The sequence below is a fragment of the Cebus imitator genome, unplaced genomic scaffold, assembly GCF_001604975.1.
Source record: "Cebus imitator isolate Cc_AM_T3 unplaced genomic scaffold, Cebus_imitator-1.0 Scaffold112, whole genome shotgun sequence".
Classification (NCBI taxonomy): Eukaryota; Metazoa; Chordata; class Mammalia; order Primates; family Cebidae; genus Cebus; species Cebus imitator.
The window spans coordinates 3536317-3562039 of NW_016107427.1; the positions used below are offsets into that span (position 1 = coordinate 3536317).

A 25723-nucleotide genomic window follows, 5' to 3' on the forward strand; every position below is an offset into this window, starting at 1 on the left:
AAAAAAAAAAAAAAAAAGTCTTGACTCTCGAAAACAAACAAACAAAAAAAAAAGAGTTAGCACTGTTTCAACAAAAAAAGTCATTAAAATAATTTCAGTCTATCAGTTCAGTCCAGTATAATTAATTATTGTAATGCCGGATGCTGGGTTAGCAATCTTCATGAATGCATCAGCTTTTCATTAGTGTTCTGGAAGTTTTTACCTAGTCCACTGGTATGATCTCTTAGAAACCTGTATTCAAGAGTACTTGTCAGTATTCTTTCCATGAATTTCCTTGAAGGAAAGACAAATTTTGGACTGTAGCTGATTGTAAACCACTATTTGTCTTTTCTCTTTCTCTTCTTATTTTTTTCTTGAGATGGAGTCTCCCTCTGTTGCCCAGGCTAGAATGCAATGGCACAATTTCAGCTCACTGCAATCTCTGCCTTCCGGGTTCAAGCGATTCTCCTGCCTCAGCCTCCCCAGTAGCTGGGACTACAGGCATGCGCCCCCATAACCAGCCAGTTTCTGTAATTTTTTGGTAGAGATGGGGTTTCGCCATGTTGGCCAGACTGGCCTCAAACTCCTTACCTCAGGTGATCCACCCACCTTGGCCTCCCAAAGTGCTGGGATTACAGATCACTGCACCTAGTCCTTATACCTACTTTTTTCATTTTAGCCTTCCTTAGGCCAAAAATTTTCTTTCTTTTACCCCTTATCATTTGAACCGTACAAAGTTCTCTCTCACGCAAAAGAAAAAAAATTACTCACTTTTCAACTTTATTTATGAAAAGACATGTCACTTGGCTGGGCATGGTGGCTCATGCCTGTAATCCCAGTACTTTGGGAGATTGAGGTGGGCAGATCACCTGAAGTCAGGAGTTCGAGACCAGCCTGGCCAACATGGTGAAACCCCTGTCTCTACCAAAAATACAAAAATTAGCCAGGCATGGTGGTGCGTACCTGTCCTCCCAGCTACTCAGGAAGCTGAGGCCAGAAAATCACTTGAACCCAGGAGGCAGAGGTTGCAGTGAGCTGAGCTCATGGAATTACAGGTACCCTCCACCATGTCCAGCTAATTTTCTGTGTTTTTAATAGATGTTAGATATAGTGAACTCCAAGTTTCTTTTCAAAGAATCAGTATGTCAGTACGTTCAGCTCTCTTATTCTTTAATTTTCCATTTTAAAGTTTAACTTCCTTATAGTTTCAGTAAACAACCTTTTCCACCAGTTCTAATCAGTAGCTCACATCTGTTCCCCTGATCCCCTCCTCCAACCTGACTCATCCCAGTCACCTGCTCCAGTCACCTGCCCTGGTCACCTGCTTAGACCTGAGTCACCCCTGGTCACCTGCTCTGACCTGTCCTGTAACCATCCTTCCCACCAAACTACCCACCCCACCACTCCAGCTCGTACTCCTGCTCTCTTTAAAATAGCCAATGGGAATTCTTAGACTGTGCAGTCTAACCCTAGCCAATAGGGGAACAACACAGCAGTAGGGGCTACCTGCATCAGAGGTAAGAACCCCTTCCCCTCCCTTGTCCAAGTGTGCACTTGCCATTGCTCCATCTGTGAGACACACCCTTCTATAGAAGTAAACTGCCTTGCTGAGGAAGTTTACATTGGAGTGCTATTTATTTTGTGGCACTGAAAATTTACATATAACATAGAGACAAGGTTTCACCATGTTAGCCCGGCCAGTCTCAATCTCCTAACATCAAGTGACCCACCTGCCTCAGCTTCCCAAAGTGCCAGGATTACAGGCATGAGCCACCATACCCAGCCTTCAAGTTTATTTTTCTATTAACTATCTTTACATTACTGTATATGAGGCAAGTATCATAAAATCAAAAACCTTAAAGTTAAATACATGTATATTTCTTGATAACTCAGAAGATAAACCAACAATATTAAACATTTTTATTTACCAAAAATTGACCCAAGTCATGTTAATGAAAAGGCATTTGAGTTAGTTTCTATTTTCTGGTAACATATGTTAGGTGGTCCCTTCTTGAAGCCAATTAATTATAGCTTTTTCATATATTTTGGTAGTGAAATGTCATATACACATGACACATATAAACACATAGAGACAGAAGCAGATCTTATAGCTTCCATAAAGAATCTTCTCTCAAATTCCCCATTTCTACAAAAGATAAATTATAGTGGGACCAACTAATTTGCAAAGTAAGTTTTAGCATTATACTCAGCCTGATTACACTCTCAAATAGTTTTTATTTCCCCTTTTTACATGATCTCTAAGCAACTGTTAGCTAGGCAACACTAAATGTGGACTTCTTTTTTTTTTTCTTTTTTGAAACAGAGTTTCATTCTCGTTGCCCAGACTGGAGTACAATGGCATGATCTCGGCTCACTGCAACCTCCACCTCCTGGATTCAAGTGATTCTCCTGCCTCAGCCTCCCAAGTAGCTGGGATTACAGGCATGTGTCACCACACCCGGCTGATTTTGTATTTTTTAGTAGAGACAGGGTTTCTCCATGTTGGTCAGGTGGGTCTAAAACTCCTGACCTCAGGTGATCCGCTTGCCTCAGCCTCCCAAAGTGCTGGGATTACAGGCGTGAGCCACTGTGCCCCACCACTAAATGTGCACTTCTAAAGGGATGACTCAGGTGAAACAAAGTAGAACAATGCACGTCTCAAAAGCACAAAGCTAAACTCAAACCAAGGAAGAAGGGTGTAGGTAAAGCCTAGTCAAGGTGAGACTGCCAGGAAAAGTGTCTCCAAAGACTACCATTTGTGATGTCAACTTCAAGCCAATGTCTTCCCCATCTTCACTTTCTAGTGGTTTGGGTGCAGGGAGGGGACGCCCTTACAAATGGAGATTTCGTTTATGTAAATTTTTTTTACAAAGAGTTTCAATAGAGCCAGCTAAATGCTAGAAAGCCATATTTTGGAGATCAAAGAAGTTGCACAAGGGTCTGCATTCATCAGGTTCTCCAGAGGGCCAGAACTAGTAGGATAGATGGACAGATGAAAGGGAGTTTATTAGGGAGAATTGGCTCACGCCATCACAGGGCCACGTCCCATGACAGGCTGTCTGCAAGCTGAGGAAGAAAGAAGCCAGGAGTGGCTCAGCCAGGTCCAAAAGCCTCAAAAGTAGGGAAATCAACAGTACAGCCTTCAATCTGTGGCTGAAAGCCTGAGAGTCCTAGGCAAACCACTGGTGTTGGTCCAAGAGTCCAAAGGCCAAAGAACCTGGAGTCTGATATCCAAAGGCAAGAGGAAGAGAGGAAGCATCCAGCACAGGATAAAGAGGAATGCGAAACCGCCTTTGCAAAAATTATAACTGAAGAAATTGTGACAGTGCAAGAGATCAGACCTAACCGACTCCACCTTGCTTCTAACCTTTAAGCTGTCTTTGTTCATTCCTGGGCACTTGCCCAACTAACCCCGGGAAGAAATTTGGTTTATAGTTTGACTCTGAAACAAAATTGATAACAGTCCTTTCCCATAAAGATCTCCTTCTTGCCTAGGAACGAGTCTGCCTTTGTAAGACTAATAAATTAGCTACAAGATTAGAAATTGTGATTTAAAAGTCATTCAGCCTCTGGCTGTGAGTCTGAACAGACAATGTCCAAGCCCACTGAATCCCCTAAAAACCACTTATGGTCAGGCTCAGTGGCTCATGCCTGTAATCCCAGCACTTTGGGAGGCCAAGGCAGGTGGATGACTTGAGGTCAGGAGTTCCAGACCAGCCTGGGCAACATGGCGAAACCCCGTCTCTACTAAAAACACAAAAATTAGCTAGGCGTGGTGGTGAGCACCTGTAATCCTAGCTACTCAGGAGGCTGCAGCAGGAGAACTGATTGAACCCGGGAGGTGGAGGTGGCAGTGAGCTTAGACCGTGCCATTGCACTCCAGCCTGGGTGACAAGAGCAAAACTCTGTCAAAAGAAAGAGAGAAAGTGAGAAAGAGAGAGAGAGAAAGGAAGGGAGGAAGGGAGGGAGGGAGGAAGGAGGGAAGGAAGGAAGGTAGGAAGGGGAAAGAAAAGGAAAGAAAGAAAGAAAGAAAGGAAGGAAGGAAGGAAGGAAGGAAGGGAGGGAGGGAGAGAAAGAAAGAAAATCTTGCTAGCTGCACATGGATTCCAATCCTAATTTCTGTCCAGTCATATTTTCCAGGACCTGAGCTTCTCAGCTGAGCACCTACACATAAAAATCCAAAAGCCCTGCATGCCCCACAGACAGAAGCTACAGGAAATCAAAAGCAGTTCATGGAAGGGAAAAGGATGAACAAAAAAATGTGCTCCCCAAAAGGTCAAGAGTCGCACAAACAACTTAAAATAAACATGGTCAGGTGCAATCGCTCACAACTATAATCCCAGCACTTTAGGAGATTGAGGCAGAAGGACTGAGGCCATGAGTTCAGGACCAGCCTGGCCAACATAGCAAAATTACATCTTTATAAAAATAAAAATTAAAAAATTATCCAGGCATGGTGATGCCCACCTGTAGTCCTAGCTACTTGGGAGGTTGAGGCAGGAGGATTGCTTGAGCCCAGAAGTTCAAGGTTACATTGAGCTATGATAGGACCAATGTACTCCAGCCTGAGTGACAGAGCAAGATGCTGTCTCTAAAAATAAAAATGAAAAACAAACAGGACTGGCCAGACACGCTGGCTCATGTCTGTAATCCTAGCACTTTGGGAGGCCAAAGCAGGCAGATCACCTGAGGTCAGGAGTTCAAGACCAGCCTGGCCAACACGGTGAAAACCCATCTCTACTAAAAACAAAAAATTAGCCAGGCATGGTGGCAGGTGTCTGTAATCCCAGTTACTGGGAGGCTGAGGCAGGAGAATCGCTTGAACTCGGGAGGCGGAGTTTGCAGTGAGCTGAGATTGCACCATTGCACTCAAGCCTGGGAGTGAAACTGTGTCTAAAAAAAAAAACTAGCTGGGCAAGGTAGGGGGTGCCTGTAATCCCAGCTACTTGGGAAGCTGAGGCAGAAGAATCATTTGAACCCAGGAGGCAGAGATTGCAGTGAGCCAAGATTGCACCAATGCACTCCAGCCTGGGTAACAGAGCAAGACTCTGTCTCAAAACAAACAAACAAGAAGAAATTGTTTCAGATAACCTCGTTTTCTTATTGCAAATAAATTACTTCATGAGAACTTCTTTTAGAAGCTCCTAAGTATCATTGAAAAATAGCTCTCTGAGTTTTTAAATTTTAGATCCAGATTTTTCCTGTTGAGTGCCTAAACTAAGTTAGGTATTTTCAAGGTACCCCATCTTAGCTATTGTAGTCTGAGGTCTTCATGGGTTAAGTGAGACAATTTTCTCGATATTGACAGAAGGTGGCACCATGAGTATGCACATGAATACAGCTGCCATTTCTGCCGATGGATCTCTCCTTTAGAAGCACAAGAGCCCATAATTTAAATTTTCCTTCTAAAAGACCAAAAATACATAAGGGGAGGAATTTCAGTCACTAAAGAAGAAGGTTTAGAGTTGTCAATTGAACCAAGTTTCAGAATGTGATCAGTTTTAAAGATGACACTTTCTCCTTGACCAAATTTCAAATGAGGAAAAGGCTGCAAACTCTAAAAAGTAAGATAAACAAAACCTCAGAGAGAAGTGAAAATCACAAATCTGCAGTCAACAGACTCTCTAGAGAATAAAAATGGAAACTCCTACCTTTCAGTGGAGCTTCAGTTCCAACCCTATCAAATTCTTAGTGTGTAAGTCTCAATCTTCAACCAAGCCAGGAGGATTCGGATCCCAAGACGGGCCTTACCAGAGACCCGGGCCAGCCCCAGTGAGGTCGAGTAAACAATAGTCGCTTGTGCTGGTACCAAGGCTTCAACTATTGATGAAGTGGTGGCACTCCCTGAAGGCCTGCTTCAGCTCCTATGTGGGTCGCCAAAATGTCAACCTCAAATAACAAAATTCAGGCCAGATGCAGTGGCTTACACCTGTAATCCAAGCACTTTGGAAGACCGAGGTGGGTGGATCACCTGAGGTCAGGAGTTCGAAACCACCTGGCCGACATGGTGAAACCCCGTCTCTACCAAAAAAATACAAAGAATTAGCCAGGTGTGGTGGCACATGCCTGTCATACCAGCTACTCGGGAGGCTGAGGTAGCAGAATTGCTTGAACCTGGGAGGTGGAGGTTGCAGTGAGCAGAGATCGTGCCATTGCACTCCAGCCTGGGCAATAGGAATGAAACTTGGTCTCAAAAAAAAAGAAATGAAATTCAGAAAATATGATTAAGTATACAGTTTATTTGAGCCCAAGCTTGAGGATGGCTACCTGGGCACATACTCCCTAGGTTCCCCTGAATATGTGTTCCTATTAGCAGCAGTTACACTGGGTTTTGTATTGTTTTTTGAGGTTTTTTTTGAGACGGAGATTTGCTCTGTCGGCCAGGGTGGAGTGCAGTGGTGCTATCTCGGCTCACTGCAACCCCTGCCTCCAGGGTTCAAGCGATTCTCCTGCCTCAGCCTCCCAAGCAGCTGGAACTACAGGTGCGTGCCACCACGCCCACCTAATTTTTTTTTTTATTTTTAGGAGAAAAAGGGTTTCATCATATTGGCCAGGCTGGTCTTGAACTCCTGACCTCGTGATCCACCCGCCTCAGCCTCCCAAAGTGCTGGGATTGCAGGCGTGAGCCACAGAGCCTGGCCTAATTGGATCTTTAAGGGAAAGGAAAAGGCAATCCCTAAGTTGTTAGCAAGGACTTGCATTAAAATAACAGAAGGTGTTCATTGGCTATGCATTGTTCTTTGAATCACTAATTCCATGGGAACATGAAGGTAATGGGTGAGGCAGCCTGTCAGGAGCAAAAATGACTTCAGACAATTGCCCCGGACAACTGCTTCTGTGGCGGAAGGGGCACTGAATGAAGTCTCACACTCCTGTTTCTCTGGGCCTCATCATTTTGCACACCTCACAGAGCTCAGACTGCTTTATTTTTTCTTTTCTCAGGAAAAACAGGTGGATGTTGCTGGTGGCCCTGGTCTGATCATCTACCCTGGTTCTAGTAACCAGATTAATTCCTTTTCATAGAGCCTTGTATTTCAGTTCAGTTCCCAGGCATAGACCTTACCTCTGCTTTCTTTGACCGCTTCTCCCCTACCCCAGGGACTTCACAGCTGAGAGCCTGTTGCCAGCTTCCAACTTTCCAGCAGTCTTTGTTCCCAGACCGTGTCCTGAGGCTGCACGCTCTGGACATGACCACCTGCTGGACTGGCATCTGTCTTGTCACTTCTCTGGCCTCATCTATGCAAAAGGAACATAAAACTCAGGACCCCACTTCACTCTGCCAAAAGGAAAAGAATGAGTTAGGCCGGGCATGGTGGCTCACGCCTGTAATCCCAGCACTTCGGGAGGTTGAGGCGAGCTGATCACAGGAAGTCAGGAGTTCGAGACCAGCCTGACCAATGTGGAGAAACCCCATCTCTACCAAAAATACAAAATTAGCCGGGCGTGGTGGTACATGCCTGTAATTCCAGCTACTCAAGAGGCTGAGTCAGGAGGATCACTTGAACCCGAGAGGCAGAGGCTGCAGTGAGTGGAGATTGTGCCACTGCACTCCAGCCTGGACAACAAGAGCAAAACTCCGTCTCAAAAAAAGAAAAAAAAATGAGCTGAAAGCTGTCATATAAGCAAGCAACTGCCTTTCTTTTTGTTCCTAAGCAGATGGCTACAGATAAAAGGTTCAACATCCCCTTCTCTTATGTAAAGTACGAGTTTGCTGAGTGTGAGCCGTACACAATTGACTGTTCCCCACCCACTTCTTTTCTCTTGCAATGTGTGGGGTTAGAGTTAGGGAATTATTGTCCCGATTTCCCCTCCAGCCCACTTTTCCCCTTTAAATAATGAAGCCCTCAAAGCCATCTTTGGAGAAAGGCACAGACCCCAGACTGTTTCTGTGATTCCGTGTTTCCCCTCAGGCATTGTCCTTAACCTTGGCAATATAAACTTCTAAATTCATTGAGCCCTGTCTCAGATACTTTTTGGTTTACACCTCCGAGTCCCTACTGTTCCTAGGACAAGTTTCCAGTTTGCAGATCTTTCCCAGGTGGGAAGATGCTCTGTTGCCAAGAGAGATGCAATTCTAACGCGCAACTCTGTCCAAACACTAGTGCTCAGCGTTCAGCTCTGGCCAGCCAAGAGGACCCCACGCTCCTCCCCCCAGCCTGGGGCTCATCTTGAGGGGGAGGTAAGTGAAGTAGGCCCTGTCGGACTTCTACTCAACCAGAGTAGACAGCTGGGTTGGAAATTAGGTAAATCGAAGGTGAGTTGATGAATGTGGGAAACCAGATGAAAATGGCTACTTAATGGGGTGGTTAAAACACAGGGGAGTGGAATAGAACACTTTCAACGGAATGGTTCCAGCCTTGTGCCCTAAGGGGACCGAAAGGGTATCCCAGAGGCAAGTCACCGGCCTTCCAGCTCCACCTGTGGGTGGCCTTGGCCCGGCCACTGAAAGAACGCAGGGTCCCGGGGAGGTCGCAGCTGGCAAGCGTTCAGGGAGGGGGAAGCCGAGCGGGGTGCGAGAGAAAAAAAACAGCACAGAGCGGCCAAGCTATGTGAGGTGTGCGAGGTTAATCAGGCCCTGAGAGACAGGTGCATGGGGCTTCAGCGGTCCCCACCCGTGCCTGGCAATTGTTTAAAGGCACTATTGCTTCAGACCCGCTGCCTTCACCCATGATCTTCCTTTACTGGAATTACGACACAAAGAACAACGTATAGCCAACCAACAGTGTCTGTTACTTTCATGTAAATTCTTGGTGAGCTATTTAAAAACTGCCCCTCTCTTTTACTTTATAAACCCACTTGTAGCTGTTGCGAATCCTATGTTCAGGGCAACCTGAAGCTGTACTCCCGGGCTGCAATCTTCACACTTGACCCAAATAACCTCTCTACTTTTTATATAAAGTTTGCCTCAGCTTTTTTTCTTTAAGGTCGACTGTTCCCCCGCAACACGCGCAAGCGTGTGAGGAAGGGGACGCCGCACTTCTCAATATTCCCTGGGCTGGGGTCCAGCTGAGCGCCCCGCACCGAGCCCCAGGAGGCTCTGCGGAAAAGCCCCTCGGCCCCAGTTCGGTCTACACTGCCAGCCCCCGATCCACGGCGCGGAGCACCGAGCAGGACCAGCGCCGGGCAAGAGGGCGACGGATAGGCGGGGCGGGTTTCCAGGACCGAAAAGGCAGAGCCTTCCGCTCGCGCTACGTGCTTCCTATGCGCATGCGTCCCGCCCACGCGCAGGCAGCGCCTCGCCTGATTGGGTATTGCTGCCACGTCGGGGCGGGGAAGAGCGTCGTCGCGCCAGGGTGACGTCTCCCGCGGGCGTCTGCAGGGTTGGCGGCGTCGGCTGGAGTGTCGGCGGCGGCGGCGGCGGGTGGGAAATGGCGGAGTATCTGGCCTCCATCTTCGGCACCGAGAAAGACAAGTGAGTGGGAGCCGCCCGTCGGGGGTTGGGCGCGATCGGGGCGCGGGGCAGTTGAGGCGGCGGAAGGGCCACCGGGGAGGCCCAAGCGGGCCGGTGCGGCGGCGGCGGGGGGAGGGACTCGGCGGCGGGAAGGTGCGGCGGCCCTTCCGGCCCCTTGCGCGCCCTCCGGGAGCCGCGCACCGCAGCTGCCTCGTGGGCCGCGCGGCGGAAGAATGGAGCGGGGCAAAGGAATGGGGCTTCTTTTTGGGGTGCCTTCTCCCGCTCTGGGGCCTGGGCGGGCTGATCGCCCGATTCCGGGCCTTCAGCCTCTGGCCCCCGGAAGCCGCCTCGAGCAGCGCCGAAAGTTGCCTGGCGCATCCGGGCCTTTTCGATGTGGACACGTTTGCTCCAACTTTGAGCTGTGAAAGTCCTGTGGAGCAAGCTCTGGTACCAGCCTCGCCAGGATTCAGCCGCTTATCTAACTTAGGGTCCTAAGCGTTGGTGTTTTATCCACTTAGCAAGCCTCTTGCCTGTTTAAGCGACCACTGGGCCGGCAATAAGGACATTTGACGAGGAAAAGTATGGTGGAGACTACTGGATTAACTGTCTAACCACAAAAGACGTGATCTGCTCTTAAAATACAGGTGCTCCTCGATTTACGATGGGATTGCGTTCCGATAAACCCATCATGAATCGAAAATGCCTTTAATACCCCCGATAAACCCGTCGTATAAGTTGAAAGCTTTTAAGTCCGTGACTGTTCTTGACGCAGTTCTGGTATAAAGAAAAAGATGTTTTGGTGCGTTTTTTCCTTAAGGTTGCTTGCTTTCCCTAATCAACTGTTAAGTTAAAAGCAAAACATAATTTCAGCTTTGTTTAATTGCCACCTTGACACCAATCAATTTCCAGTGAGTTGGCTGTAGTTTAGACTAAAGCGAATGTTTTCAGACGTTTGAAGGATAATTCTTTCTTTGAAATCCTAAAGACTCAGCATCTGGCTTAATCTACTCGTTCAGTAAGTAGATTATCTTGGCATTCCTCAGTGCCATACAAAGCTAACATGACTTTATGTTTTCAATGATAAACCCATAAATTTGTCATAGATGTTTTTAATGCCACTTTTTTCAAACGCTATTTAAAATTTTTCTCTCTTCCAGGATGGAGTCTATCTTGTAAAATGTTCTCTTCACACATGGTAGAATCTCCTGTGTTGTTTGGATGAGGGGGCTATATTTCTTTCTAGCAAAATTTTAAGTCAAAATCACCAGTAATAGTCACACTCCAGAAACGTTTGGTGGGGGTCAACTATAGGCCAATTTCTGGAGCCTTAAACATGGGTGAAATTTGGATGTTATCCTTAAAGAACTCATGGTATGATCTTGGCGAATGGGGATAGACAGCTCTACTGGAACAAGAGGCTTCTCTGAGTTTAGGGTGAAGAACTGAACACGTGTAGGATCAGGGGGCATCATTAATTTCACCTTTTCATAATCGTCTGTGCTGTAACTTTTGTGTCTTGTAAAAGGCTATATTCCTATGTTTCTGCTGTAATCATTTCAACCTATTTGGGCTATACTCTAAAAGTTATGGTTTTAATTCAGAAAAGTTGACTATTTAATCTGGGTTTACTTGTGTTTTCTTTTCAGGGAGAATGGGATTTTAGCTTCCGGGAAACAGGATCAGCTCCTAAAAAATAAAGCTGATGGTTTCTCTTTGTTTTAATTATTACTTAAGCTAAGAATAAAATATAGATCTCTACCAATTAAAAAATATTAAGCTTATTGTACATTTGAAGTCATAGATGTTTTCTAGATTCAGGCATATCCTGATAGCTTGTCTGTGGTTTAATTATATGGAATAATTGAATATTAATTGTTTAACCACAGGGCTTGCCCATTCTGAGGTAGTTTTTCAATAATCTTTATTTTCAGATGACTTTCTATAGATATGCTATTGTCTCAAGTTAGATAATCTAAAGTAAGGCCTGTAAGTTTGCCAATATGTATAATCACTTTTCTCTCCTGGCAAATTCACTTTCCCATCTTTATTGCTACCTGATAGTAAATCGATGGCTAGTCAGTCTTCATGGTCCATCAGATTTCACTGAGGTTGAGGCCCTTCAATCTTAACTCTGGATTGACTTTAGAACATAATGACACTTGGTTAAAAAATATGAGTTTGAAAGGAGTCCATCTAGTAAGATGTCTAATTCCTTAGAGATCTGCTTCCCTACCTGGCATTGCTGGCACACAGGCGTGACTGCTGGTTCCACTGGAGATGGATCTGGATTATCAGTGTATTTGAACAGTATTAAGGGAGGGCTTTGCAAGAGACAGAGGTGACGTTAGGTGTTTCCTAAGCTGGGTTTGGTCAGTCCCCTAACAGCTTGTTTTCATTGTATTGAGACCAGGAGAATTGATTTACTTCACACCTATTTTTTTGGAACTCCCTGTTGGTCTGGTATCAGGGTTTAAAGAGACTCTGAACTTGGTTTTCCATTTTCCTTAAATCATGACAGCACTTCGTGAGCACTGTATATGAAACACACATACGTTCTAGCTGACTCTCAGTACAGCGCCACATGGAGCTAGGGTGACTTGCCCAAGCCCAGGCCGCTGGTAGCAGTGTTGGGGTCTTAACCCTCACTACACTGGTGTTTTCAAGAGAGAGCTTCATTGTGGAGAACTGGAGAGCAGATACAGCTTTGGTTACATTTAGCTTTAGACTAATTTAATACTCCATTTAGGAAAAAAAAAAAAAAATGGGAAAAACTGTACAGTTAAGAAAATGGAGGGGATTTTAATGAGGAGGAGTCAAGTTGGAATTAGAATAGTCTTTGTTGAATGAGCAGTATGTTTGAAGAAGGGGAAGTTGAAGTTCAGTTGTCCTAAAATACAGCAAGGAAGAGGAGGTGCTTAATACCACAAAAAAACTGTGTCATGTTTCTGTGAGGTTAAAAAGTACTTTGACAGTGTGTATCATGCTGATGACATATTTCCGTGTGTTTGGTATCTTCCCAGCAAAATAATCAGCTCTTATTTTCCCTTACAGAGTCAACTGTTCATTTTATTTCAAAATTGGAGCATGTCGTCATGGAGACAGGTGCTCTCGGTTGCACAATAAACCGACGTTTAGCCAGGTTTGTTTGCTTTTTTTTTTTCATGTAAATTGTAAAAATTTCATCTTCTTTTCAAAGACGGTTAATTTCTACATATTAAGCAAGTCATTTTTTTCTCTAGTTGTGTTTTCCCTTTGTATTCATAAGTGTGTTCTTTTGTTAGAATGAGGCAGGTCCTCTCCCAGTGGAAGGTCTGAGAGCACCACTCCTTATTTTTATCGTTAGAGAAACTTTAAAAACAAGTTTTTGATGTTTGTGTGTTGGCTGCGCCTGACATTTGCTGCCCTGCCATCCTCCCTACTCCTCTGATAGACATGGGTCCAGAGGGGGTGGCCGTGCCAGCCTTGGCCTAGCCTCTTCCAGGCACCAGTGGACACGAGTGGGCTCTCTGCTCTGCTGTCTCCAAACAGTAGAGGTGATGGAGCCACTGTACGAGCTAGCATGATTGTCAGCAGGCCCCTGGTGCTGCTGGAGCTTCTCTGACTGTGTCCTCACTTCCACATCCCTAGTTGAGGAAATAGCAAGTTGCATCATGTCATGGAAACATGAAAAATGGAGCTTAAAGGTAGAAAATGGGCCGTAAATTGCTCAGAGCGGATCTGTTCAGTGAATTGAGGAGTGCCTGTTATCTTGGGCTTAGAGCCACTCTGGGTTCAGTTCAATCAAAAATTGTGATTTTTTGATAGTTTCATTGTTGGTCAGTTGAAAAGACAAAGATTTGTACACTATAAAGGATCATTTAAGGGTGAAAGGGAGAAAGCACCTCTATCAGGAGCAGAAAACTTGTGCCCAAGTTGATGAGAACATTTGAAATTTGAAAATCTATGCTCAAGTCTTTCTAGATGTAGGGTTGGGGAGCTCCTTCCAATGCCACTCCCCCCCAACTTGACGTCTAAATGTGTGGCCTCTGAACCGTTGAGTAGGTGTTGTGCATGGCCCCTGGGAGCTGCCAGACTCTGCCTTTGAGCTCACATCTTTCTATGTATGTTTTCCTGTGTGCATTTAAGAAAACCTGCCACTTGGTATAAGTGAGCTGGGAGGGGAAACACGGGTTTTTTCCTGGTGATGCCCATGGCCAACCCCACAGCACACGGTGTTTTTAGAAGAGGATGATGGCTTTTCCTCCATTGTCCCAATTACCAAGTGGTTAGTAAAACAGCAGTCTGTTTTTTCATAGCTCTCAACATGTCTCTTTTTGTGAATTTCAAAATCTTGGAGAACTAGTTTTAAATTTACAATTGTTAAAAAAAAAACAATTGTAATTGTTTTTTCTTGTATGTTTTATGAACTGAATCTCCCCTAATGAAGCCAGTGGTCCTGGATTGTGCTATAACCAAGCCCCTTAAGTGACCTCCCAGTTCTGTAATTGGCAGGGGGGGTGTCCCAAGTGGCTAAGAGAAATAAACTGTTCCCAATTCTAAAAGTTTTCTCTAATCTGGCCAGAGGGACTTGCTTTATCTTTGTCTGGATCGGGGATTACCTGAGAATGTGAACTTAGTTTAGGCACTCGGGATCAGTGTGGGGAGAGCCCATTGGAGCTTGATAGAGCCAGTAGAATGTGTCAGCTTAAGCACCCTAGTTTGATGTGTGAGTTTGTTCTGGTTGGTTTTAGGCAATTCTAGCCCACCCCTGTTTTAATGGGACTACACTGCCTCTTTATGTTAAGCTTCCTTCATTATATAGCAACTGCCAGAATATCTGAGTGAGACCAACTGTGAATTTTACTGTTGAATAATTGGGCTCAGTTTAGTTTTTTATCAGAGTTGTCATGAGTAAAGTCAGCTTTGGGAAACCTCCCAGGCCTGAGTTCAGTTGACTCCGGGCAGTACTTGGTGTAAGCTTAGGGAAGAGACGGGCCCTGATGCAGGTGCCAGTTTGAGTCTGAATGGTTCAGTAGTTTGTCAGACCTCCCTCTTAGGTGGGCTTCCCGGCTGCAGACTTTTGAGTGAGGGGCGCTCTTCATACAACCACTCCCCTTTCAATGGAGCTAGAAATGGAATTGGCTGGTTTTGTGAAACCATCACTGACAGAACTGCTTCCCATGCATACTGTTGAGATGAAACGTTTATTTTTCCAAATCATAAGAGTGATTGATTAGCTTGTAAATCTCTAGCATAATTTAGGGTGGGTGTCTTTATAAGCTGCTTACAGTGATATGGACATTAAGATTCATGTACTATATTAGCCTACTAACTTAAACATGGTTTGTTTTTTCAGACAACTTGATTTTAAGAAGAACGGTACAGTGTAAGGTTTCAAGTCTGCCTGATCCAGTTTAAAGCACAAGGGCTAAAAGGATTTTTTTTCCTTAAAAGAAGGATCGGAAAAGAGCAAATGTCTTAAGCTATTGTATTATGTAAACAGAGATCCCACCAAGAAAGTCAATCAGAGCCGGGTGTCCATGACACTGGACAAACCTGTTTGGTGTGCCTGTTTTGCTAGGAGACCAGAGAACTTGATGTACTGCAGACAGCTGAGTTACGCATTTGGTTCTGAAAAAATATCTTATGTGAGGAATATGATTATAATGTGAATTTTTCCACATCTTGGTGTCTGCTAGCTTGAAGTACAAGAAAATGTTAGTGTTCTATTATTGATCTTGCATTAAAACACTTCAACATTGGAAACGGGGGACCACTCAAAACAGTACAGTTTCTTGGTTGCTGGCTGACTTGACCAAGTCACTGCTCAAGCTCTGTTTTCATAATATGAGGGCTTTGGTGTACTCTTCAGAAGATAAGTGTCTGACTTGCGGGAGAAAGCAAGCGTGTAGCCATTTGCAAACAAATTGTCTCTTTGCAATTGTCTAATATATGCACAGCAGCCAGTAGAATTCCCCTTTTTATTTTTTTTTCCCCGCAGACCATCTTGATTCAAAACATCTATCGTAATCCCCAAAACAGTGCACAGACGGCTGACGGCTCACACTGTAAGTCCCACAGTTGGAGAAATTTTTTTAAAACAATGGTGTTAAAGAGCCCACTCTTAATTGAGACAATAATGTTGGCTTCTGAGCTGCTGACATAGAGCTGTTGCAAACAGGACAAGGTGCTGGAACTCCTTGGCGCACACAGCAAGAACTTGATACGCGGCCACGTTCAGGAGGCTTTTCCCTTCTAGGGAAGGTCACTGGCCCGGCCACCTCCATTGATTGACATTTGTCATGAGAGCAGGTCCGTCCACGTGAAACGGATTTTAACCTTTTGAGCCGTTCATTGGTCTTTACAGTGACTGAACTCCTGGCCGTTATTAAGTTCTTTCTGGAAAATTAAAACTCATAGGAATATTAAGGAATCAATAAGGTAAGTCGCCCAATAAGTGTGGGTTTTATTTCACCATTATCATTTTTCCCCCAGGAAGTGGAGATTTCATGATATGTAACAATTGTATTTCTCTAATAACGGTAACTTTTTCCTTCAGTTTACACGGGCATCATTCTTTCTGAGTTTATTAAAAATTTTCTGTCATATCTAAGAACATTTTAGTGCTAGCCTGCAAACAATTGTGCTTTTACCTGAATTGGAATTTTGAAAAGGAGAGTTTGCACGTTGTGTAAGCAGAAGTACAAGATTGGCATATCATGAGACCTCCTTTACACTGCAGTGTTAGGGTATTTCAAGGCAGCCATCAACTAAGAAAACGTCTCTGCTTCTGAAGAAATAACTTGCTCTTTTTTCAGCACTGAATCTCAACTGAAGCACTTGCCAGAGGCAGCCGGTTAAGTGTTTACCTTTAATTTTCCATAATATAAAGTTGTTGCGTTTTGTATTTCAGACCATTGCCCTCTTGAACATTTACCGTAACCCTCAAAACTCTTCCCAGTCTGCTGACGGTTTGCGCTGTAAGTTCATACAAGTTCCTTCCCCGGTTCCCTGGGCTTGCGTGTCAGAGCTCAGTGTCCACTCCATCTGGTCTGCCGTGCTAGTGTCAAGGACCGCATTTCACTAGAGGTGGCAAGGAGCTTTCGTCCCACTGACCCCGCGGAAACCACCTGTGCTGGAGATTTGAGCTCCCGCCCGTGTATTGGACAGGGAAAGGGCGCCCTTTACAACAGTCAGGAGCTGCTGCCGCTCCCTCTTCCCTTCCTTTAGCCGTCATCCCAGAGGGAACATACAGGAATTAAACATCAAGTCCTGTTCTTCCCTCTCAAGAGCAACAGTATTTGAACATTTCTCTCACCTTTTGGAATTTTCAGAAGTTATTTCAGATTTTATTTATTAGCCTTTTTTCCTTGAACTCCGTTTTGGAGTACAGCCTTTACTTGTGAGAGCAGTTCTGAGAAAGTTCTCCAAGTGAGGGTCTAACTTGCATTGCCCCTGAGTTCCTCACCCAACAGCCCCGTGCCAACCCGTCTAACCTGCGCGGGGGTGCTCCACTCAGATAGGCCCTTGGCAGAAAAGATTGTCCCCTCTGTCCACACACTGCATGGATCCAGTCTCCAGCTCTGGGAGATGGAATTGGTTTGCCCCATTTAGAAATAGCTCTAAACTAGGCATTGAGTAGACGCTACCAATTTCTTCCTGTACTGGGAAATATTAGATTTAGATTGTGGATATTTACTTAAAGATAATTCTTAGAGAACAAGATGTAGATGCGTATGATTGGAAAGTTCAGAAGACTAAAATGAATTTTTACAGCCATCCAGCTCTAGAATAAATGTAGTCATTTAGGAATAAATTTTAATGAACACCTGGGCTCTTGGTTAAATCAAAAAGTCCAAACCAAAGATAGACACTTCCCATTCACCATTCGGTTTTAAAGCAGTAAAAATCGAGGTGCCCTTGGATACCCACAAGCCTAAATTGTGTACACACTTGAACCAGAGCCCCTCAGTTAACAGGGTAACCTGCATAGAGTACGTGATCCAGGGGACATTCCCCCCTGGAGCTGGCCCCACGCTGGGAGGCCTCAGGGTTGTGCTTCCTCGCACACAGTGGTGCGCATTTCCATGTGTGGATGGGGACGTTCTTGTCAGCTTCTCCTGCCAAGACGCTAAATGCTTTCAGTGCTAATACTGACCTGATAGTAGAGATTTCTTTCCCTGAATAGGATGGTAGCAGGATTTACTTGGTAACCCATAATTTAAAATACCTGTTTTTTTGTTTGTTTGCTTTCTTTTGTTTTTTAAAGAAATAAGATGAATAGGAGGAGGGAAATGCTTATATATGCACTTATTAAAGAATTTTTGTTAATAACCCTGCCCTGGGATAAAAGCGAATGGAAGTAGATGACTGAGTAACAGTGATTAATTCTTTGCCCTGCTCGTTTATTTGGGGACTGTGTATGCTTTATCGACAATAGAATGTTGTATTAGTTTTCTTTGTGTCTTTATTTGCAGTTCACAGTACTTTTGTTTTGTATATGCTACAAACCAAAAGCTTAGCAATTACGATATATTCCAGTTCTGGGGTCCAGATTCTACAAATTAGATCAAATTCTAGTTCATCATTTTAGGAAGAAATCAGTTGCCTAAAATTATTGGCTCTTTTTAACGTAGCCTTTAGTATGTAGAAAAATAAGCTTCAAATGTGTGGGTTAAAGTTAAATATCAATCCCAGTTTAAGAATGATATTTCTGTTAAGAAAATCGCTTTGTTTTCCAAGTTGTAGTATTTAATGTAGGTTGAGTCATGAATAAGTTTTAAATCAATATTGTAATGCACTTGTCTCTGCCTTTCAAGTCATTTGATTGACTGAAACATTTTAAGCAGAATAAATGTAGCTAATAGTTTAAAATAATCACCACAAAGCCTTTTCTCAAAGCTGCTTAAAGTTGGAGCATGTAAATATTTTTCTCCCCTTCACACTCTTCTGATGTGGGGAAGGAAATGAGTCTTAAATATTACAATCTGCATTGGTTACAGGCTTCTTTGGCCTGCTTTTCTGTTGTTTATAACTTGATTTCTACTCGGAGAGGAAGGCACATTCCCAGTAGCTTTTAAATTGAGATATCCTGTGATACGATTGGCAGGCTGGCAGAGTAGACACACTTAGTAAAATTTGGGTTTGAAAGCAAAGTAGAATCCTGGAAGTTCAAAAACAGCTAAAACAGCCCAGATAGGTTAGAAAGTGAACTTAAATAATTCTCAGAATTCAAAGACGACAAGTTATTTTTTATTGTTAAAGATGAAAAGGGGGCTGGGCGTGGTAGCTCACACCTGTAATCCCAACACTTTGAGAGGCAAAGTTGGGGAGATCACAAGGTCAAGAGATCAAGACCATCCTGGCCAACGTGGTGAAACCCCTCCTCTACTAAAAATACAAAAATTAGCTGGGCATGGTGGCACGCGCCTGTGGTCCCAGCTATTTGGGAGGCTGAGGCAGGAGAATCCGCCTGGACCTGGGAGGTGGAGGCTGCAGTGAGCCCAGATCGCGCCACTTCACTCCAGCCTGGTGACAGAGCAAGACTCCATCTCAAAAAAATAAATAAAAAAAAATTTTAAGGCCGGGCGCGGTGGCTCAAGCCTGTAATCCCAGCACTTTGGGAGGCCGAGGCGGGTGGATCACAAGGTCAAGAGATCGAGACCATCCTGGTCAACATGGTGAAACCCCGTCTCTACTAAAAATACAAAAAATTAGCTGGGCATGGTGGCGCGTGCCTGTAATCCCAGCTACTCAGGAGGCTGAGGCAGGAGAATTGCCTGAACCCAGGAGGCGGAGGTTGCAGTGAGCCGAGATCGCGCCATTGCACTCCAACCTGGGTAACAAGAGCGAAACTCCGTCTCAAAAAAAAAAAAAAATTTAAGTTTTAAGCAAAGCTCAAAGACCCTTGTACCAGCAGTCAGATGTCCACGTTGGGTGCATAGGCTGAGGCAGCTGGCCCAACCTGGAAACCAGTCTGGCTTTTGCCAGCTCCTGATCTAGCAGAGTTAAACATGTTTATTGATATACTAGCTTTGTGATTTCTCAGGGTTTAGAGAATTCTAGGATTTGAACATAAAATTTGATAGAATGGGCCAGGCGCAGCGGCTCGCACCTATAATCCCAGCACTTTGGGAGCTGAGGTGGGTGGATCACCTGAGGTCAGGACTTTGAGACCAGCCTGGCAAAAAAACAAAAAAAAAAATTAAACTTGATAGAATGATAATGGGGATAGAGTGTAAATTTGCAAAATCTACCCACACAACAGACTTGATTTTACTTAATACATGTGAATTATGAAGAATAAACTGATGAAAATAGTATGGGAATATAAAACTTAAGAATGCTTTATCAACAAAGCATTGTAACATTCCCTTTATTTGAGGGCATCCAAAATACTGCAGTATTGCGTGGTAACTATCCTACTGAGTCTTCATGGTTGCTTGGGTTTTAATCACATGAGAAAGAATTTTAGAGCATTCCATGGCTGGCAGTCCATAAAAGACTAGTTAGGAACATACACTCTTAATCGTTTACCCTGCTTTTGGCTTTCATTTTAAACTAATAGAAGAAAGGAAAACACCAGTGTGCTTACTTGGCCTTTATTCTAAATCTTAAAAGGAAGAAAAATTTATCTTAAAAAAAAATTTTTTTTTTTGAGCTCCCACTATGTGGGAGGGGATTCCAGAGAGCTGGAAATCCCTTTATCTTAAAATTTCTTACTTTGAGGCCAGGCACGGTGGCTCATGCCTGTAATCCCAGCACTTTGGGAGGCCAAGGCTGGGGGGCATCACCTGAAGTCAGGAGTTCAAGACCAGCCTGGCCCCATCTTTGCTAAAAATTTTTAAAAATTAGCCAGGCGTGGTGTTGCGTGCCTGTAATCCCAGGGACTCTGGAGGCTGAGGCATGAGAATTGCTTGAACGAAGGTGGAGGTTGCATTGAGCCGAGATCGTGCCACTGCATTTCAGCCACTGGGCACCAGAGCAAGACTGCATCTTGGAAGGGAAGAAAATTCTTAGTTTGAGAGTCACTTTTTTGCTCACATTTTTCTCAAAATGTGGCCCTTTCAATGCTGATTAAAACTGGTTGTGATTTTACTATTTTAGTGGCCAGAATTGAGACTGTCGTAGGGGCCTGTAGCATCTCACCACACTGGACACCATTCCCAAGTAGCCGTGTGGCTCAGCCTCCTGCGGGGTGCAGCTCTGCCGGGCTTTTCTCTAGAGAATCTCGTGTGTGTTACTGTAGCAGTTTGAGTTTAAGCACAAGAGTTCACTGGGTTAACACGTTCTAACCAGCAAGATTTCTGTTGTTTCCAGGTGCCGTGAGCGATGTTGAGATGCAGGAACACTATGATGAATTTTTTGAGGTGAGAGAATTGACCTCTGTAACTGATAGACCTGTTCACCTTCTGTGTCTGTTTGGAAGGATTTAAAGTTTTTCTCCGCTAATAAACAGACATGAGTTCTATCTAATTATACTGTTTAATGTGTAACAAACCTTAAACCACTGTGATCTCCCTTCAGGAGGTTTTTACAGAGATGGAGGAGAAGTATGGGGAAGTTGAGGAGATGAACGTCTGTGATAACCTGGGCGACCACCTGGTGGGGAACGTATACGTCAAGGTAGGAGCCAGACTAAGACGCGCGGCCGCTTCGGGTGCCGGTGCTCAGGCTGGCAGGAGGGGTGCCTGTCGCTGTTGACTCGGGGGCGCCGGCTCGCCGCTTACCGGCCGGCAGAACTGAAAGACGGACTTCAGTGTAGAATATTTAGTACCTGTTGGTTAGAAGCTATTTGGACGAAGGAAAAGTTAGGTTTACTCACAGGTTTGGCTGCTTTTTTATTGAATAAAACTTTCTTTGCCTACACAGTCATATTTGCTCCCTTAACCAGTTGAATTTGAAAATGAAAGCGGCATTTGGCAAAATCTTGAAGTTAATCTGATTGAAAATAAAGAATTTTTAAATGATCCTATAGTACCATTCCGCCTTCCCATACCTGAGTGTGCATCTCTGATACGTATTTGGATCAGTCATTGGGAAAGTCTTAGTAAAGCGTGGGTGGCAAGCGCGTGTGTCTTCCATCTCCAGTTTCGCCGTGAGGAAGATGCGGAAAAGGCTGTGATTGACTTGAATAACCGTTGGTTTAACGGACAGCCGATCCACGCTGAGCTGTCGCCCGTGACGGACTTCAGAGAAGCCTGCTGCCGTCAGTATGAGATGGGGTGAGTGTGGGGCGACCGACGTGGTGACGGCGCGGAGTCCGGGGCTCTGTGCACACGACGTAGTGAGTGTCTCCTTCCAACCCACAGAGAATGCACGCGGGGCGGCTTCTGCAACTTCATGCATTTGAAGCCCATCTCCAGAGAGCTGCGGCGGGAGCTGTATGGGCGCCGTCGCAAGAAGTGAGTGTTCCTGTGTCCTTTGTTATGCACTGTGGCTGCTTTCTCTCCTCACACCGTCACCCCTCCAAAAAAACAGTTTGGCATAGGTGGCGTTTTTGTTTTTTTAAAGGCAGTGCTTAGAACATAGTACGTGTTTTTAAATATCCAAATATCCTCTTTGGAGAAGAATATTCACCTGCACACAGGGAACTTCATTATCCAGCTTCTCAAGTAGAGGCTGAAGCTTAATAACCAAGTCAGAGGGCGGGTAGCTGGGCAGCCTTGGAAATGAGGCTCATGGAGAAAGTGGGCACTGGGTTTCTTCTCCCAGATACTATTAATACTAGATGTTGTGACCTCCTTTACACCAGGAATGGCTTCCCTGGACACACTGGAAGAATTGTCTTGGGCCACACATAACATACACTAATGCTAGCTGATAACTTCTTTAAAAATCGCAAAAACATCTCATGGTGTTTTCAGAAAGTTGGTGAATCTGTCTGTGTTGGGCTGCAGGTTGGACGAGCTTGCTTTAAATATCTCACATGTCCATTGGGGCTTCTTCTGGTTTTCTTTGTTGGTTTCAGGTTATTTCATTTTGTTTTGGGGGATCGGTGGCATCCCCCTTTCGGGACACTGGCAGAATTCGGCCCGGTGGTCACATCTGTCTGATCCTACATTTAAATGCCCGACAGTCAGGTCACAGAACAGAGAAGACCAAGATGGCACAATCTAACAAGTTGCATTTCCTAGTTAGATTGAGGTCTGAGTCTAGAAGGGTTTTCATCCCTCTTCGGTTAAACGTGTCTTAGGAAATAGATGGTGATTGCTTTATTGTCAACACAAAAGAAGCAGGAAAGAAAAATAACCTTACTGTCCCCAGCCCAAAAACCGGCCTGATAGACACAGTAGCTGTAAGCACCTCAAGAGAGGGGGCTTGGTCGGAAAGTCCGTGAAGGGCAGTGTCAGTCAGTGAGGGTTGAGGATGGTGTATATCTGGTTCAGTTTACCAGGATTTCCTGTGATCATTTGAGCTGGTTCTAGAAGACAGAAGATGGAAAATATTACTGTACACTGTTCACTTCTAAGCTGCACTGTTTTTTTTTGAGACAGTCTCACTCTGTTGCCCAGGCTGGAGTGCAATGGTGCCATCTCAGCTCACTGCAACCTCCGCCCCCAGGGTTCAAGCGATTCTCCTGCCCCAGCCTCCTGAGTAGCTGGGATTACAGGCGCCTGCTGCTGCACCCGGCTAATTTTTGTATTTTTAGTAGAGACAGGGTTTTGCTGTGTTGGCCAGGCTGGTCTTGATGTCCTGACCTTGTGATCCACCGGCCTCAGCCTTCCAAAGTGCTGGATTACAGGCGTGAGCCACCGCGCCCAGCCTGGCAGTGTTTTTCTTTATCAGTGCCGTTGGCGTGAGGAGATGCATAGGATTTCCGAGTGAGTTGTGGTTCTGCTGCATGCTCTGGTTTGGATGGCATGGTTTTGTTTCTGTTCTTCGGTTGCAGGCATAGATCAAGATCCCGATCCCGTGAGCGTCGTTCCCGGTCTAGAGACCGTGGTCGTGGCGGTGGTGGCGGTGGCGGCGGCGGCGGTGGCGGACGGGAGCGTGACAGGAGGCGGTCAAGAGATCGTGAAAGATCGGGGCGATTCTGAGCCATGCCATTTTTACCTTATGTCTGCTAGAAAGTGCTGTAGTTGATTGACCAAACCAGTTCATAAGGGGAATTTTTTTTAAAAAACAACAAAAAAAAAACACAAAGATGGGTTTCTGAATAAAATTTGTAGTGATAACAGTGTTCTCCGTGTAACTTATTTCTCGTGGAAGTTCTTTAAATTTCTTCTTCTTTATAGACCTGCTGGTCATCAGTGTTGGAGGTAAAGATTAATAATATCCATCTCCTACTTTGAGTATAAATGAAATCGTGCTTTTTAACTTAGGACGTGAAATAAGACGCATACCAGGTGAGGGGTAAATATTCTTGTTACCAGCTTGTTAACAAATGATCCAGACTCTTGAGAGTGTCCTAGACAGCCTTTTGGGTTCTCTCTTGTAAGTGGTTAATGAAGAAATGCTTAGCTGTAATTAGTACACAAGCTGTAGACTGCATCCTGTGATGAGACATGGGGTGCACCCAGCCTATGTTACCTTCTCTCGTTTCCTGAGTCTGCTTCAAGAGCCCAGTGCATTCCAGGGAGGCATGTGGATGCTCGCGTGACACACCGTGGACCAGTGGTCTGTGTCCATGTTTCCTTTCTGCTATGGCTGTGAGAGCCAGAAGCTTGCGTTGCAGATCTGCCTTTAGGTGCTGTCTGGTGTTTCTCCTGAGCTGCTTGTGTCTAGGAATTCAGGCCACCCGTGCTGGGGGTGTGACTGCGGTGACAGTCAGCTGACCAATGTGGGGTCCCGCCACAAGTCAGTTACTGGGGGCAGACCCTTTCACTCCTAAGACCTAAATGTTCAAAGTGTGGCTATCCCAAACCATGCCCTGGTGGCCATGTACGTCATCCTCAGAAGCCTCCCAGCTCTGCGCGGGAGTTGGCAGCCTCTCCTGTCCTGCTCCGCTCCCCATGGGGCTTCCTTGACCAATCCGGCTGACCAGGTAGGGGAGTGGCTAGGCCCTAACTCACACTCAGTGAAGATTGGCACCACTTGACCCGTGTATCTCACGAAAGCCCCTTTGTGTGTGATGAAATTCTAAAAGGTGGTGATGTTGCTTCACCTGGGAGGCTGAAGTGGGCTATGATCATGGCCACGGCACTCTGCCTGGGCAACAATGAGACCTTGACTCTTACTTAGAAAAAATTGTATATTATAGTCGTGGGCAGATAAGTTTCAACGGGTTATTGGCAGTGTTGGCAATGCAGGTCATTTATGCCCTCGTACTCCATGTCTCAAAAGTTGGTACAGACCAGGGGCACGGTGTCACCCCTGTAATCCCAGCACTTTGGGAGGCCAAGGTGGGCAGATCATCTGAGGTTAGAAGTTTGAGACCAGCCTGACCAACATGGAGAAACCCTGTCCCCACTAAGAATACAAAATTAGCCAGGTGTGGTGGTGCATGCCTGTAATCCTAGCTATTCAGGAGGCTAAGGCAGGAGAATCGCTGAACCCGGGAGGCGGAGATTGAAGTGAGCCGAGATCGTGCTACTGCACTCTGGGTTGCCAACAGAGTGAGACCGTCTCAGAACAAAAACAAAAATAAACAACATTTTATTTAGTCCAGCAGTTCCCAGACTGAATTTCACATTCCACATAAATTTTGTGGAAGAAATGTGATCAACGTAGGATTTCCAACTTAATTTGCCAAGTGGGACTTTTTAGTTTGCTCTCAAGTTTCACCATCATTTCATGAAAGAAAAGTATTTTGGAAATATTTAAACATACATGACAGTAGGGAATGTGGTAATAAAGCCCACATGTGGCTGGGCACGGTGGCTTACGCCTGTAATTCTAGCACTTTGGGAGGCTGAGGCAGGTGGATTGCCTGAGCTCAGTTTACCAGCCTGGGCAACATGGTGAAAGTCCATCTCTACTAAAATAAAAAAAATTAGCCGTGTGTGGCGGCATGTGCCTGTAATCTCAGCTACTCAGAGGGCTGAGACAGGAGAATCACTTGAACCTGGGAGTGGAACCAAGATTGCGCCACTGCACTCCAGCCTGGGTGACAGTGCAACTCCGTCTCAAAAACCCACAGGCTTTACGTTGCGCACCTAAGTTTGCCTCCCTATGCAGAGGACCCAGGAGAGGACACCCCTCGAGTGTGTTCTATGTTATGACGCTCCCTGCAGTGGCTTGTTTTTCAGGTTTGCCAGGCTCCAGGGTTTTGCAGCCACCTGATGGCCAGCACCGCCAGGACGCTGGGACATGTGTGCACGCCAGAGGTGGTGAGCAAGACACGGTGCCTGGCTGGCAAATGCTGCCCCTCTGCCCTTGAGAAGCGGGGCTCAGGTCGAAGCAGCGCTCCTAGGAACCGCTGCTCTGCTCCCA

At 45.3% G+C, this 25723-nt stretch overlaps 1 protein-coding gene across 3 annotated transcripts; it reads left to right on the top strand.

The window, feature by feature from the left end:
• The first annotated feature begins 9244 nt into the window (after nt 1-9244).
• On the top strand, nt 9245-23530 carry U2AF1 (U2 small nuclear RNA auxiliary factor 1). 3 transcript variants are annotated; one of them, XM_017538560.2, is made up of 9 exons: nt 9269-9391; nt 12422-12509; nt 15351-15417; nt 16263-16329; nt 20669-20718; nt 20876-20974; nt 21440-21573; nt 21661-21753; nt 23241-23530. In XM_017538560.2, the coding sequence occupies exons 5-9, from the start codon at nt 20689-20691 to the stop codon at nt 23386-23388; spliced, it is 504 nt and encodes a 167-aa protein (XP_017394049.1). In that variant the 5' UTR covers nt 9269-9391; nt 12422-12509; nt 15351-15417; nt 16263-16329; nt 20669-20688; the 3' UTR covers nt 23389-23530. The 3 variants fall into 3 exon arrangements, with proteins under 3 accessions (XP_017394047.1, XP_017394048.1, XP_017394049.1); XM_017538558.2 differs by lacking the exon at nt 16263-16329 and having other exon boundaries at nt 9245-9391; XM_017538559.2 differs by lacking the exon at nt 15351-15417 and having other exon boundaries at nt 9245-9391.
• The last annotated feature ends 2193 nt before the right edge of the window (nt 23531-25723 follow it).